The 16,966-nt window shown below is 42.4% G+C and overlaps 1 protein-coding gene across 1 annotated transcript; it reads right to left on the bottom strand.

Moving 5' to 3' along the window:
- Window positions 1-334: 334 nt before the first annotated feature.
- LOC115102979 (cAMP-dependent protein kinase catalytic subunit beta-like) lies at window positions 335-16,517 on the bottom strand. Its single transcript, XM_029623490.2, has 10 exons — window positions 16,218-16,517; window positions 12,011-12,072; window positions 11,611-11,739; window positions 9,778-9,876; window positions 9,431-9,513; window positions 8,352-8,478; window positions 7,045-7,140; window positions 3,053-3,175; window positions 2,626-2,790; window positions 335-1,927 (listed from the first exon to the last, which is right to left on the bottom strand). Exons 1-10 carry the CDS (start codon window positions 16,261-16,263, stop codon window positions 1,802-1,804), a joined length of 1,056 nt encoding a protein of 351 aa, XP_029479350.1. The 5' UTR covers window positions 16,264-16,517; the 3' UTR covers window positions 335-1,801.
- Window positions 16,518-16,966: the final 449 nt, after the last annotated feature.

Raw genomic sequence — 16,966 nt, 5'->3', positions numbered from 1 at the left:
TCAAATATTGATGGAATTTCCTGAATGACTTCATTTACAGCCAAACTCATTGAAATGATTGCTGTTGTAATGCCAAAGCCATCTCATTTGACTGGGAAATTATGAAATGATTTAACTGAGAGAAGTGGACATGCCAAACAAAACCTATGACATGTGCGAAAATGATCCATTTTTTAAAAACAATTACATGAATATTTCAGTCATGATGTGTGATGAAGCCTGGTCTCTCTCTCGGATGTTATCCTGCTTTATATAGTTTGACAAATATAAGGCCCACACTCCTAGAGCAGTATGCCGTTATTTACAAGATTACAAAAAAAAAACTTTCCAAACGTTGACACTTTAAAAAATAAAATGTATTAGCATCTCTAATGTGTATAAATAAAAACATATGAAACAATGCATATACTTATAATGTAATGAGCTGAACAATGACTGGATTATATGTGATACAAAGGTCAAGGAGCAGTCTTGTTTTGTTTTTTTGCCAGTGTATGTCTGTGAGAAAAAAACTAATGTACCTTAATCAAGCATTTCAAACTATGCATACCTATAAGTTGCAACACTACATTCTGTCATAAGAATGAAACAAACAAGGAAAGGAGGGAAGTCAAGAACAGCAATAGGGAAAAACATGGGGGGAAAAATGGTGTTTTGCAATCCCTTTTGAGGAGTTTGCAAGACTGCTTAGCATCAATATATTGTTATGAAGTGTGTACTGGTTTTACTAACAATGTTGAGGCAAAAGCCACAACACAATACACACTGAACTGATCAATTTAAAGAGCGCACCTCAAAAGGACTTGATTTCACTTTAACGCATCAGGAGCTCCGCAGCTCCACAAATTCATTTAAAAGTGTCCTTTTTTATTAGCGGACCTGAAATCTTAGGGAACAAAAAACCTTCAGTTTTAATCCATGTATTAAAATGTTAAATAAAAAGGAGAATACAAATTCAACATATTCTAGAATTTCTCTGACCACTGGTTTGTTATTTTCTGTTTGTAGTTGGGTTCGCCATTCCCTGCAATGACTTCCCCGTTACTGGGCTAGAATACCAATGGGCCAGAGAATGGACGCTTTGTGGGGCCGTTGGAATTGGTCTAAAGGGTTCTACAGACAAAGGAAAAGAAAGGGACTACTCTTCCTCTGTCACCCAATTAGTTGTATTTTGGTCATGATCTTAGCACTCAATGGTGTTTAATGCGTCTTAGTGACAAAATATACAAAAAGGACAAATACTATTTCTGAAAGCTGGCCAAAACATTGTCCTAGTAGAAGGTGAGAATCATTTTCTATTGAAAAGCATCAGATTTGTAACAGACCATAAAATCGAAACTGTTGACGACTGGAGGCACTGCCCTACAAAACCACACAACCATGTGTGATACTGCCACAGACAAGTCGGTTTGAAGTTACACTGTGTGGACTTATATGAAATTGGCCTCTCTCGTATAGTTACCCTCTCTGGTTTTCCTCCTAAATCGAAAAATATCACATCTGTAAAGGGGAGCACAACATCCAAGACAACAACTGCTTCAAAGTTCAAAAACAGAGTGGGTAGAGGGGATAAAAAAAGAGGTGGTGTGTCTGCTTTAATACGCAGGTATGTGTGACAGTAAAGGTGTTATCATTGGCACCCAAGGATCATGGCGACCTCATTCAGCCTTGTGGAATGAAGGAACTACGTAGTAATAGTTGAACAATGGTCTCTGCTCCAACCCCAAGTCTTTAGAAGAGTGCAAAGATCCCCTTATTTTTCATGTGTGTTTTAGCCCTGATATATCCACGTGTGCACGTCCTAAAACTCGGAAAACTCCTTAGCGCATTTTTCCGTTACGGAAACGCGGATCTCCTCCTCCTCGTAGTCGTCGAAGTTGCTCGTGTCGCCAGCGCCTCGACACTTTGGTATGAACGGGGCTTCCACCTGACAACACAGAGAGCAGGATAACCAGGAGCGGAGTTAGAGTGTGCCAAGCTAGTACTTCAATGAGATTATAATACGGCAAGAATTTCCAGATGCCTAGGTAATACGTCCTGTCAGCAAAATGCATTATGAAATAATTCTAGTAAGTCAAATAGAAAACATTATGACACCATATAAAGACTGTTGTTGTAAGATGATAATACTCAGGAAAAGCACTACTGGACACTAATAAAATACAGAGGCCTTGTCTGAATACCTGTACGATGCAAAAATATAAAGTTTTATAGAATGTGACATTTTAAAAATGTAGTATACTTTAAATCCCAGGATGTCATACTCATTTCGGGATTTCATTTAGAATTCACTGCACACTATTGAGGAAGAGAGTAAGTCTTTTCAGACCCACGTCTGTTTGACAACAGCTAATAATCAGAATAGGGGACATGCTCTGCAGAAATGTACGAATGGTGTGGAACAAGAGAGATTGTGCATGTAGATTACGCCTTCTCAGTATGGCTGAGTAGTAATGTTGATATTTGTTGCTGAAATAGTATGTAGTATGATTAATACACAGTATGTCGTGTTAGTAATTAGTAGGTAAGAATTGGTCCAATGTGTTTCATAAAGGTTAGGTGCTATAAAGAGCAATTCAACTTCGCATTGATTGTCCTCATCCTCCGACACAGCCTTGTATGTACCTTCCTCTCGTAGATGGCAATCCAGTCCGTTGTAGCGAACCACTTGTGTCCTTTGATGTCGTTGACGCCATTCTTCAGGTTGCCATAGCGTTTGGTTAGGTCCACCTGCAACAGGTTCCTCAGCAGGTCCTTCAGGTCAGAGCTGAAGTGGGATGGGAAGCGGACCTACAGGGGGACACACACAGAGATTTGTCTAAATGGTAATGTATTGAGAAACATTCATTTGCTCCTAGTTGGAACTGTATAGTAAGTGATTAAAGACAGAGGCTAAGCCAAAAGCAAGCCAAGCATTCATTGGGCAGTTAAAACCTACTGAGTTAAACTTACTCCATGAGAACATGACAGGTGTTCAAAATGTGTTAAAACTAGAGGTTAAATAGGTAGGCCATTTCAGACATGCTTAATGTAAAACTGGACTTGTCCATACCTTTCCAGACACAATCTTCTCATAGATCTGAATAGGCTGGTCAGCGAAGAAGGGAGGGTATCCAGCAGCCATCTCATATATAAGGACCCCCAGGGCCCACCAGTCCACTGCTTTGTTGTAGCCCTACACACAGCACAATGACAAATGTAGTTCACATACACATATGTAATCTAAATTCATGGCAACAAACTAATGTTCCATGTCTTCAAATGTAGTAATTTAATGCACTGTGTGTGTGAGAGGGATGTAAGAGTATAACTTTAGACTGTCCCCTCGCCCATACCCGGGTGCGAACCAGGGACCCTCTGCACACATCAATAACAGTCACCCTCGAAGCATCGTTACCCATCGCTCCACAAAAGCCGCGGCCCTTGCAGAGCAAGGGGAACTACTACTTCAAGGTCTCAGAGCAAGTGACATCACCAATTGAAACGCTATTTAGCGCACACCGCTAAATAAACTTCCGGCGCCGACAGAGATGGCCGCCTCGCTTCGCGTTCCTAGGAAACTATGCAGTTTTTTGTTTTTTTACGTGTTATTTCTTACATTAGTACCCCAGGTCATCTTAGGTTTCATTACATACAGTTGAGAAGAACTACTGAATATAAGATCAGCGTCAACTCACCATCAGTACGACCAAGAATATGTTTTCCGCGACGCGGATCCTGTGTTCTGCCTTACAAACAGGACAACGGAATGGATCGCATGCAGCGACCCAAGGAAACGACTCCGAAAAAGAGGGAAACGTAGCGGTCTTCTGGTCAGACTCCGAAAAAGGGCACATCGCGCACCACTCCCCAGCATTCTTCTTGCCAATGTCCAGTCTCTTGACAACAAGGTTGATGAAATCCGAGCAAGGGTAGCATTCCAGAGGGACATCAGAGACTGCAACGTTCTCTGCTTCACGGAAACATGGCTTACTGGGAAGACGCTATCCGATGCGGTGCAGCCAACGGGTTTCTCCACGCATCGCGCCGACAGAAACAAACATCTTTCTGGTAAGAAGAGTGGCGGGGGCGTATGCCTCATGACTAACGAGACATTGTGTGATGAAGGAAACATACAGGAACTCAAATCCTTCTGTTCACCTGATTTAGAATTCCTCACAATCAAATGTAGACCGCATTATCTTCCAAGAGAATTCTCTTCGATTATAATCACAGCCGTATATATCCCCCCCAAGCAGACACGTCGATGGCTCTGAACAAACTTTATTTAACTCTTTGCAAACTGGAAACCATTTATCCGGAGGCTGCATTCATTGTAGCTGGGGATTTTAACAAAGCTAATCTGAAAACAAGACTCCCTAAATTTTATCAGCATATCGATTGCGCAACCAGGGGTGGTAAAACCTTGGATCACTGTTACTCTAACTTCCGCGACGCATATAAGGCCCTGCCCCGCCCCCCTTTCGGAAAAGCTGACCACGACTCCATTTTGTTGATCCCTGCCTACAGGCAGAAACTGAAACAAGAGGCTCCCACGCTGAGGTCTGTCCAACGCTGGTCAGACCAAGCTGACTCCACACTCCAAGACTGCTTCCATCACGTGGACTGGGACATGTTTCGTATTGCGTCAGATAAAAATATTGACGAATACGCTGATTCGGTGTGCGAGTTCATTAGAACATGCGTCGAAGATGTCGTTCCCATAGCAACGATAAAAACATTCCCTAACCAGAAACCGTGGATTGATGGCAGCATTCGCGTGAAACTGAAAGCGCGAACCACTGCTTTTAATCAGGGCAAGGTGACCGGAAACATGACAGAATATAAACAATGCAGCTATTCCCTCCGCAAGGCTATTAAACAAGCTAAGCGTCAGTACAGAGACAAAGTGGAATCTCAATTCAATGGCTCAGACACAAGAGGCATGTGGCAGGGTCTACAGTCAATCACGGACTACAAGAAGAAACCCAGCCCAGTCACGGACCAGGATGTCTTGTTCCCAGGCAGACTAAATAACTTTTTTGCCCGCTTTGAGGACAATACAGTGCCACTGACACGGCCTGCAACGAAAACATGCGGTCTCTCCTTCACTGCAGCCGAGGTGAGTAAGACATTTAAACGTGTTAACCCTCGCAAGGCTGCAGGCCCAGACGGCATCCCCAGCCGCGCCCTCAGAGCATGCGCAGACCAGCTGGCCGGTGTGTTTACGGACATATTCAATCAATCCCTATACCAGTCTGCTGTTCCCACATGCTTCAAGAGGGCCACCATTGTTCCTGTTCCCAAGAAAGCTAAGGTAACGGAGCTAAACGACTACCGCCCGTAGCACTCACTTCCGTCATCATGAAGTGCTTTGAGAGACTAGTCAAGGACCATATCACCTCCACCCTACCTGACACCCTAGACCCACTCCAATTTGCTTACCGCCCAAATAGGTCCACAGACGATGCAATCTCAACCACACTGCACACTGCCCTAACCCACCTGGACAAGAGGAATACCTATGTGAGAATGCTGTTCATCGACTACAGCTCGGCATTTAACACCATAGTGCCCTCCAAGCTCGTCATCAAGCTCGAGACCCTGGGTCTCGACCCCGCCCTGTGCAACTGGGTACTGGACTTCCTGACGGGCCGCCCCCAGGTGGTGAGGGTAGGCAACAACATCTCCTCCCCGCTGATCCTCAACACGGGGGCCCCACAAGGGTGCGTTCTGAGCCCTCTCCTGTACTCCCTGTTCACCCACGACTGCGTGGCCACGCACGCCTCCAACTCAATCATCAAGTTTGAGGACGACACAACAGTGGTAGGCTTGATTACCAACAACGACGAGACGGCCTACAGGGAGGAGGTGAGGGCCCTCGGAGTGTGGTGTCAGGAAAATAACCTCACACTCAACGCCAACAAAACTAAGGAGATGATTGTGGACTTCAGGAAACAGCAGAGGGAACACCCCCCTATCCACATCGATGGAACAGTAGTGGAGAGGGTAGCAAGTTTTAAGTTCCTCGGCATACACATCACAGACAAACTGAATTGGTCCACTCACACTGACAGCGTCGTGAAGAAGGCGCAGCAGCGCCTCTTCAACCTCAGGAGGCTGAAGAAATTCTGCTTGTCACCAAAAGCACTCACAAACTTCTACAGATGCACAATCGAGAGCATCCTGGCGGGCTGTATCACCGCCTGGTACGGCAACTGCTCCGCCCTCAACCGTAAGGCTCTCCAGAGGGTAGTGAGGTCTGCACAACGCATCACCGGGGGGCAAACTACCTGCCCTCCAGGACACCTACACCACCCGATGTTACAGGAAGGCCATAAAGATCATCAAGGACATCAACCACCCGAACCACTGCCTGTTCACCCCGCTATCATCCAGAAGGCGAGGTCAGTACAGGTGCATCAAAGCTGGGACCGAGAGACTGAAAAACAGCTTCTATCTCAAGGCCATCAGACTGTTAAACAGCCACCACTAACATTGAGTGGCTGCTGCCAACACACTGTCATTGACACTGACCCAACTCCAGCCACTTTAATAATGGGAATTGATGGGAAATGTAAATATATCACTAGCCACTTTAAACAATGCTACCTTATATAATGTTACTTACCCTACATTATTCATCTCATATGCGTACGTATATACTGTACTCTACATTATCGACTGCATCCTTATGTAATACATGTATCACTAGCCACTTTAACTATGCCACTTTGTTTACTTTGTCTACATACTCATCTCATATGTATATACTGTACTCGATACCATCTACTGTATGCTGCTCTGTACCATCACTCATTCATATATCCTTATGTACATATTCTTTATCCCCTTACACTGTGTATAAGACAGTAGTTTTGGAATTGTTAGTTAGATTACTTGTTGGTTATCACTGCATTGTCGGAACTAGAAGCACAAGCATTTCGCTACACTCGCATTAACATCCGCTAACCATGTGTATGTGACAAATAAAATTTGATTTGATTTGATTTAACTAAGCTAGCCGTTTCACATCCGTTACAGAGAGACAAACAGGACTCTCACCTTGCTGAGGATGATCTCGGGCGCCAGGTACTCTGGAGTTCCACACAACGTCCAGGTTCTGCCTTTTACCCTCTTGGCAAATCCAAAGTCTGTCACCTGACCACCAAGAACACGTACAGTCGGTAAAGCAACATAGCAGAGAAAACATAACCCATCATTTCTGCACAGCACTTTGAGATATCAGCTGATGTAAGAAGGGCTTTAGAAATACATTTGATTTGACATTGCAGTATACGTCATAGGCAGTGATGTGTCACGCACAGTGCCCCATTTGGGCCGGTGCTCACCGGTACACAGTACTGGCACCTCAAATGTTCTACTGCTTGAGAACAAGGATGCAAACTGGCGAGGGCCCAAAATGGTAACACAAAAATTCACTTGGATACATGAAACATCTGTGTGAGGAGCAAGAAAATTGGCTTATTTTCAGATAATAACAAGTAATAAATACACATTTGAATAATTGCAACACTCCTAACTTTACAAACCACAATAGACAGAGAAAATTGTGTCCTGGGGTAGGGGGGAGTTGGGCTCTTTGGTCTGGTTTAAGGTTGATCATGACAGGTAATGATAATCTGCCTCCCCAGATAGCTATCTAAAATCTGTTTTACTTGCCAAATTCTGCTCTTGGTTTAGCTTTTCCAGGTTTCAGAATTCTCTCTCAAAATCACCCTTTTATTGATAGAAAACCAACAAAATGTTATGTTCTAGCAGGAGACCACATTTGAGGTCAAATGTATTAATCTATGTGGGAGAGTGTAGTTGCCCTTTAATTAAATTGTGCACCAGCAAGAGCCTATTGTGTTTGGCTAGTAGCAGTGTTTCTGTAGCGGTGTTTCATGTGAACCTGATTGGTACAAAGTTATCATATCATTCTGCCAGCCAGGTTAGCCTACTTTGCAGACAACATTTAATTGGGAAGTTTTTTTGGGGGAAAACCCTTAGAAATGTTTCAGCATACTAACTGGCTACACAACACACACAGAAGTTTTACTACTTCAGGACGTTGCAGGAAATACATATCACTGATGCATTATTTTCAGGAATTATGAGTTCAATACCTTTAACTTCCTGTGCTCAGACAATGATTTCAATATGAGACACAGACCCCTTCCCCTTTTTCTCTTCGGATCTACACGATTCACTTGGATGGGCTATTTTGAGATCAAAACGGTGATAATCGCCGAAAAGCGACAGGTTTGCATCCCTGTCAGTAGGCCTACCGGCATCTCTTATGCAACCAACATTGCCTCTAAAATAAGAACCCTGGTGCTGTACAATGAAAATGATCTGGTCACGCATACCTGGATGTAGCCATGCTGATCGATTAGAAGGTTCTCAGGCTTCAGATCTCTGTAGATAAGGTCTAGTGAATGGAGGTACTCAAATGTCAGTACTATCTGGGCCGCGTAAAACCGTGCGTGGGGTTCACTGTGAAGGAAAGGTAGGAGAATCTGTTTAACTGATCACGTAGTAAGAGCAAAAATGTAATTGGAGTTGTAAATAACTACAAGCTATATGAGCACTGAATTTAAAATAAACACACACATTATTTGGACAATGAAGCGAAAACATTTAATGCACTTTATCTAGTCCCCCCCCATTTGAAGGCGTCATAAGTATTTGGATTTCTGTTGTAGTGTATTCTGTTGGTACAAAAGTTACGAAAGTTTACTATTTGGTCCCATATTCCCAGCATGCAATGACTACGTCAAGGTTGTGACAGAAATGAATGAGAAATAACGTATTGTGTCATTCTGGAGTCATTTTAATTGTAAATAATAGAATGTTTCTGAACACTTCTACAATACTGTGGATGCTACCATGATTACGGATAATCATTGCGTTACAGCCTTATTTAAATAAACGTAACTCCAAAATAACACGTTATTTATAATTCATTTCTGTTGGGCACAAAATAATCTGAAACACAACCAAAACAAACTGAAAACGCATCCAACAACATTGTTGATTCACGTGATGTAGTCATTGCGTGCTGGGAATATGGGACCAAATACTAAACTTTTAAAATTTTAAAACTGAATTTTCTAAATACTTCCAACAACCTTCAAAATGGAGAGACTAGATACAGTGCATTCAAGTCTAAATTGGGAAAACATATGTATGAAAATACCCTCAAATAAAAGGGGACATTCTGTACTGTCACCTCAGATAGAACTTTTGATCTGAAATCTAATTCTGGAGAACAAAGCCAAATTAAAATGTTGTAAATTCACTGTCCCAAAAAAAAATACATAGATGAATGTAGGTATAAAAAAAAGTTTCCCAAAAGAATTTTCAATCAACAAATGGAAAATCTATAAACAACTTATAATCAACCAGATATTGTATTGACGAGCAGAATGTTCAGACAGACACTCACCTGAACCTTCCGATTCGTCTTAGATGTGAAAACATCTCTCCTCCTGGAACATACTCCATCACCATGTACAAATTGGAGTTGTCCTGTGGAGGGACACAGACCCGACATAAACAAATCCAGTCAGATACTGAGGAAACTGAATAATAAAAAGGCCATATGTATGAAGCGTCTCATAGTGCTGGGATCAGCCCCCCCGCCCCCATTTAAATCAAATTCATTATGATCAAAAGGAAAAACGAGCCCTAAATCAGCACACTCCTAGTTTGAGACGCTTGATTCATAGCCTCTGATCTCAATGGCCAGATTAAAAACACTGTATGCAGAAGGGGGGAAAAAATTAACTGTACCTTGAAAGCATAATCAAGTCTGACGAGGAAGGGAAAAGACACGGCCTGCAAGATTCTCTTCTCATTTAACGTGTGTTCTATTTGCTTGAGTTTCACCACCTACCAGACAAAGAAGTGATCATCAGACAACAGTCTTGACCGACAGTTCAATTACAGTTTAATGATGGCATGACAAAGTTGTAGAGGTTCTTTTTTTTTTTTTTTGGGGGGGGCAGGACAGCTTTAGTCTCGTAATTACCAGACTGAGGTAGCAGACCATTTATGTTAGCTCGCGAGATCAGGAGGCTTGTGTGGCTAGGACAGCTTTTAGATTGCATTCCAGTAATCACATTTTTGTCACTCGCGCCAAATACAACAGCTGTGGAAATGCTTACTTTACAAGCCCTTAACCAACAATGCAGTAAAAAAAAAAAAAGAGTAATAAGAACATTTGCTAAATAAAAAAATATGTTACAATAACGAGGCTATATACAGGGGGTACTGGTAGCGAGTCAATGTGTGGGGGTACAGGTTAGTCGAGGTAATTTGTACATAGGGGTAAAGTGACTATGCATAACAGCGAGCAGCAGCAGTGTAAAAACAAAGGGGAGGGGGGCCTGACAATTTTTTGTCCCTTCCTCTGACACCACCTAGTATATAGGTCCTGGGTGGCAGGAAGCTTTGCCCTAGTGATGTACTGGGCCATATGCAATACCCTCTGTAACGCCTTGCCAACCAGTTGCCATACCAGGCGGTGATGCAACTGGTCAGGATGCTTTCGATGGTGCAGCCGTAGAACTTTGATGATCTGGGGACCCATGCCAAATCTTTTCAGTCTCCTGAGGGGGAAAAGGTGTTGTCATGCCCTCTTCACGACTGTCTTGGTATGTTTGGACCAGGATAGTTTGTGGATGATGTGGACACCAAGGAGCTTGAAACTCTCGACCCGCTCCACTACAGCCCCGTCAATGTTCAGCCCTCATTTACCTGAAGTCCACGATAAGCTCCTTTGTCTTGCTCACATTGAGGGAGAGGTTGGAAAGAGACTATGGTATTATAATCCAGACACTAACAGGTCCGATCATATCCGTGCATGTGATGGGAGGAACCGGCCGGTACTAACATTACACAATCATACTTATGTTATGCCACCAGATAACATCTACAGCAGTGGTATTCAAAGTTGGGGGTCGCAACCTTGCAGTGGCGTTGCACAGTAAAAAATTACAAATATTTGAGTACATGTTATTGTATGGAACAAGTCACAACATACATTTGAGAAAGATAATTAAAATAAATACATTTACTCAAAAATTGTATTTGTTTTCTTTTAGTTTTGATAAGAGATGAAATGTAATGAATTAAAAAGGTACTTGTTGATGTAAAAATCGAAATGTACCGATTTTTAAGGTCGTGTCATTAGATTTGGGTTGGGGTCGCGAGAACTTCTGGGGGGAAAAAAATGGGTCCCGCTGGAAAAGTTTGAATACGACTGATCTACAGTGTTATTTAATTCTTGCCCCATTTTTTGTTAGATATTATTTTATTAGAGAGTGGAATTGCACATTATCCTTACTGTATTTTTGATGCTTTATTTAGACGGGTACAAACAGCTGGGATGAGAGTAAGGACGTAGACGGGGTTGAACCCAGGTCTTTGGTGGGGAGGCATGCATGTGCTTGCTGCTTGGAGTGATACCCACTCGACCAAGGCTTTGCACTTGTTGCCCCGTTTGATGCCCTAAAATAGCATCTCTTCATCCTCTTCCCATAGCAAGGTGATACATTGCCCTGTCAGCTCATACATGGGTTACCCGTCCTTGAAAAGGCCAGCTGTTTTCCACTGGGCACCAACCTTTTGCTTGTCCAGTATTTTCATGGCGAAGAACTGCTCTGTTCCTTTATGTTTGACCAGCATGACTCTTCCAAACGAGCCTGTACCCAGGGTCTTTAGCCTGTCAAAGTCATCTAGGCCCGTCGTGCTCTAGAATGGGGGTCACACAAAACACAGGGTGTGGATTACCTAATGGATATACCACAGCAGCAGTCCCAGGTTTTACTCAGTTCAACTTAGATATTCCCCACATCCACGTCTCCTTTTCTATAAACATTGGTGAAGGACTTTGGACCTTCTCCCCAATTCAGTTGGGAAGAAGGCAAAGAGATAGGATGTGAGGAATCACAGAAAGAATAAATGAGAGTCCCCAAACCCTGGATTTGTAGCGCCAACCTTAAGAGCATTGAAAACATCTCACCTGTGGTGGACATTCCCATTTCCGTAAGAAGTCTTCTTTGGCTTTGGCTAGGAACTCTTTCACTGTATGGAAGAAAGATATACACAGGCACAATTAGCTAACAGGAAGGAATTGTCTGTCAACACATGATGCATTCCTATTTATTGACCTGGGATTTGATTTGCATGGAGTGGGCAACAAAGTACAAAGGAAATCTTAATGGAATCTGATGTGGAAATTCTTGAACAGTGACCTGGTATCAATTGTAACAAAATCGGTATGAAATGGAATTCAATTGAGACAAAGACTGGTAAGGTCTAACTAACCAAACTCCTATCTGCATTTTACATCCACAAAATGCATGTACGGAGAAAGGGGGGGGACGACAACATCAAAACGTTTTTTCTAGTGCTACATAAAAAAAAACACATCAACCAAGACAGGCAGTCTAAGTAAGAAGTGATGCCAAGAGCTCCATTTGTATTTTTATAAATAGATAGGGGGATGTACGAATTCACTAAGACAGGTGAAGAGGCTGGGCTCTCTCGAAGCATGCAGAACTCTTGTGTATCACTTTCTTTCTGCACCGACTGTGCATTAGGGCCCAATACTGTTCACGGGAAGGCTTTAACACTCAAGAGTATTATATACAGAATTGTTTTTGACGAACAAGGACAAACCAAAACACATGGAAGAACACAGCAGACAGGAGATATCCAGAATGACAGAATGCAGATGACAAAAACACAGAGGTTTAGGTAATGGTTTTGGCAGAACCTAGATGTAAGCATATACTGAACCACTACTACAAGCCAAGCTTGGGTTCATTTACAATCGAATCAATGCGTGCAAGGTTTCGGACTTCTGTCATTTTGGGAATCTAGTGGAAGAATGGGCATACCAAATGTCTCTATAGATCACCCAAGGATTTGCAGGAACAATGTGGAAGGGATGATGTGGAAGAAAGAGAGAGAGAGAGTGCATAAATCTAACAAGTATATCAGATCAACAAACATGGACCACATGCAGTGAAGAACAATAGAAGATGACAACGAAGGAAAGAAAAACAGAGAGAAAGAGTTGTCATTCTTCTGGAATTCAGTTTGGCAAAGAAACACAAGATGACTAATTACAATGTTTGTTAATGACTCCTGTGGGTAAGAAAGTTTAAACAGACATGACTAGGATGGCAAATTATGTACAAATACAAAGATGTAGCAAACAGAAAAAGGCTTCAATAATCGTGCAGTTCTTTTTATATAGGCTACAGTGTGTTGAACCACTAAAAATCCCACATTACCCTGGCCTGACAAGTAGACTATGCTCTATATGATAAAATATATATTTAAAAAATTAACACATTTACATAAGTATTCAGACCCTTTACTGAGTACATTGTTGAAGCACCTTTGGCAACGGTTACAGCCTCAAGTCTTCTTGGCACACCTGTACCCGGGGAGTTTCCCCCCATTCTTCTCTGCAGTTCCTCTCAAGCTCTGTCAGATTGGATGGGGAGTGTTGCTGCACAGCTATTTTCAGGTCTCTCCAGAGACTTGTCCCAAAGCCACTCCTGAGTTGTCTTGGCTGTGTGCTTAGGGTCTTTGTCCTGTTGGAAGGTGAACCTTTGCCACCCCAGTCGGAGGTCCTGAGCGCTCTGGAGCAGGTTTTCATCAAGGACCTCTCTGTACATCATTCCCTCAATCCTGACTTGTCTCCCAGTCACTTCAGCTGAAAAACTTTTGGTACCCTTCCCCAGATCTGTGGCTCGACATAATCCTGTCTCTGAGCTCTACGGACAATTCCTTCGACCTCATGGCTTGGTTTTTGCTCTGACATGCACTGTCAACTGTGGGACCCTATATAGACAGGTGTGCACTTTTCCAAATAATGTCCAATCAATTGAATTTTCCACAGGTGGACTCCAATCAAGTTGTAGAAACATCTCAAGGATGACCAATGGAAACTGGATGCACCGGAGCTCAATTTCAAGTCTCATAGCAATGGGTCTGAATACTTATGTAAATAAGGTATTTTTTTTATTTTTAATATATTTGAAAAATTCTACAAAACCTGTTTTCACTTTGTCATTATGAGGTAGTGTGTTTGAATTGAGGATTTTTTATTTGTTTAATACATTTTAGAATAAGGCTGTAACGTAACAAAATGTGGAAAAAGTCAAGGGGTCTCAATACTTTCCGAATGCACTGAATGCACCTAGCTAATGTAAATGTTTACATAATCAGAGCTGGTTAATGGTTAACTGTACTGAATGTGATCACTTTTAAAGACATAAGCTGTCCATTGTACAGTAGAATAATATACACCTCAGTACAGTTTTTAGAGATGAGCACCACTAAGTTCATATTTTTAGAACATGGTTGGCTAATGCAAGATTTTCCTTTATTTTTAAATGTGCCTAACATGTTTAACAACATGGAAGGTTGATATGGAACAGTGAAACAAGGCTCAGAATTCTGTGTCAGAATTAGCCTACCTCCCTACCTCCTTCCCTCCCTGTCAAACTGAGAGCCAAACAAAGAGCTATTATCAGGAACCAGGTTGCCAGACCTGTAAACAGCAACAGGGCAGACAAATCTGTAGCAGCAGCAGTTGAGGGCACTGTGGCTTAGACAGGTTTAAGACCAGAAGGTTGAGAGACTGGGGCTCATGTTATGTCAAAACAGACAGGAAAACAGACAGCACAGCACAGGCTTTTGGTTGCTCCGATCAGATCAAAGAACACTGCTTGCTTCCTGAAACTGGAAAGATACCTGTGGCTGACCAGGTTCCTGTGCCTCTGCCTGGTCTCTTCCAACACTTCAGTAAATGTCATATGAACAGATTAACAGCATTGTAAAGTGACAAAGCTTTTAAATGACCTAGATACATTACTACCTTCCATAAATGTTCAAATTTGTCCGTACATTTTATCAAAAGTGAAGTAGATGGAACAGCATATACGCACACTCACAAGCCAGTGGCATTTCCCAGACTAACTTGCGTAAGATTAGTTTGCAAGCAGTTCACACACATTCAGATCTGGACACAAACCAATGCGTCAATATTCCTGACTGTATAGGACTTCATGGGGAAACATTTCAAAATGTATCAAGTCATGCAGTGCATTGATTATCAGTATACATATGTCAAAGTGTACCACTGCAAATTAATACAGTCCCAGGGCTAGTTGCGTCAAAGCTTGTAATTCCACTTATCCTCTTACGAAGGTCTGGTGACAAGCTGTCCCAGTCAATGACAAACTGTGCTGTATGTGTGTGCATGTAGAACTGCACATCACTAAGATTAAACAGACTCTAAACCAAAATGACTTGTGAGATAAATCACTTGGGAAGGTTGCATTACGGGCCTGGTTTTATGAATGGCAAGTGGGCATTTGTCATTTCTTCACCATATTTGGTCACTGTTTAGAGGAGCGCTAGAGAGTACTGTAGAGGGAAAGCTGTGTGTGTAATATATATATATATATATATATACACAGCGCCTCAAGACTGATGTGGAGGCAGTCTGATAATTGAAACCCCATACTTATTAAACGACTTATCCTTAGGTGTGATTAATCTAACATGACAATTGTAAATAGTTTAGGAGTGAAGTGAACTTCTGGTTGCTAACGATCTATCACACTTGTAAGATTACAAATTAGCTAGCTAAAACAACTCGAATCTACAAACGCAATGTCAAAACAACAGGCCTCATAGGCTATGAGACCAACACACGTCAGATAGTCTAGACTTTGCTATGCTACAGTACCGTAGCTGGCATTGAACATTACTCTGGCTTGGTGATGTCTCATGGGCCTGGCGGTGGCTCACTAACGGTGATATACAGCTAGCTCTCACTGACGTTAGCTAGGTAGACAACATCATAGCGAAAGTGCTAAAACAACCCGCTAGCTAGCTAATGTTAATGGCTAGCTAGGCCTCTGGACCAGGTTGTAACTATTTAGTTACGCATCCCTTGTACTGGTGATCTAGCTGGGATTAATGCACAAACCAATTACTATAAATGATCGTCGATAGCAAAATATAGGGGCGAGGGTGTAATTCGTGTAAATGTTTACAACATCAGGTATACATTTGCGTGTGCGCCCTCCCGATGTAGTCCATTTAAAAAAAAAAAAGTAAAACGTGACAATGTTCGCATACTAACTGGGTAGTTAGCTAACTTTAGCTAGTATAGATAATGCTACACGACCGCCCCAACTCACCGCTCTCCAGCTCGTTGCCTTTCTTGGCGGTAGCAGCGTTTCCCATCTTATGGAAGACACGGCGATCGCTCAGACTGCGGGAGATGGCGGTAGCTAGCTACAGCTGTTGTTGAGTGGCGTTCCCCTTGTAGGCAAAATCGTTAATTTGGAACAATATAGAGAAATTCAATTGATAACGTTACAGGCAAATATGAAAGAAGGAGCCCAAATCCCTGTTCACCACCCCCCTTCTTTAGATACTCCCCTTCCTGGCTCTTCTATATCTCGCTGACATGCAGCTAGCGGTCACTGCTCTCACACTCCCCCAAGCGTTCACTGTTGATTGCTTGGTCAAAGACTTTCTATACGTGAAGAGATGAGATATCGCACTCAATCTGTTTCCGCCTTTACTAAAGGCTTAAATTAGAGGCTTGTGAGTTGGTCCAGGGGAGAACGACTGCCCCCTTACTGAAGCCACAGAAATTCAAGGCCGACGCGGTACTTACAGGCATCGTTTGCAGGAAACAGGATCCCCCATTATAGTGAATGTAAAAATGGCATTCTCAATCTTCTTGGTCAATCTTCGTGTAAATACAAAAATACACCAGATGTATGTCCGTGAACTGATTATACAAGAAATCTCACACAGAAGACGTTATAACGATAATTAAGTTGCTAATGGTCTGGTCTGACTTCAACATCACCTTCAACATTGCTCTAATTAATAAGGGTTCAACCACCCACTTGGTGGGAATTGTAACTTTTCTAAA

This window comes from Oncorhynchus nerka, linkage group LG20 (genome assembly GCF_034236695.1).
Source record: "Oncorhynchus nerka isolate Pitt River linkage group LG20, Oner_Uvic_2.0, whole genome shotgun sequence".
In the NCBI taxonomy this organism is placed as follows: domain Eukaryota; kingdom Metazoa; phylum Chordata; class Actinopteri; order Salmoniformes; family Salmonidae; genus Oncorhynchus; species Oncorhynchus nerka.
This window is presented reverse-complemented; position numbering and strand designations above follow the sequence as displayed.

Coding starts and splice junctions, on each gene's coding strand:
- LOC115102979 (XM_029623490.2), bottom strand. CDS start 16,263: ATGGGAAACGCTGCTACCGCCAAGAAAGGCAACGAGCTGGAGAGCG. Junction 12,073..16,217: donor AGGCAACGAGCTGGAGAGCG/GTGAGTTGGGGC, acceptor TCTTCCATACAG/TGAAAGAGTTCCTAGCCAAA. Junction 7,141..8,351: donor ATCAGCATGGCTACATCCAG/GTATGCGTGACC, acceptor CTTGGTGGTCAG/GTGACAGACTTTGGATTTGC.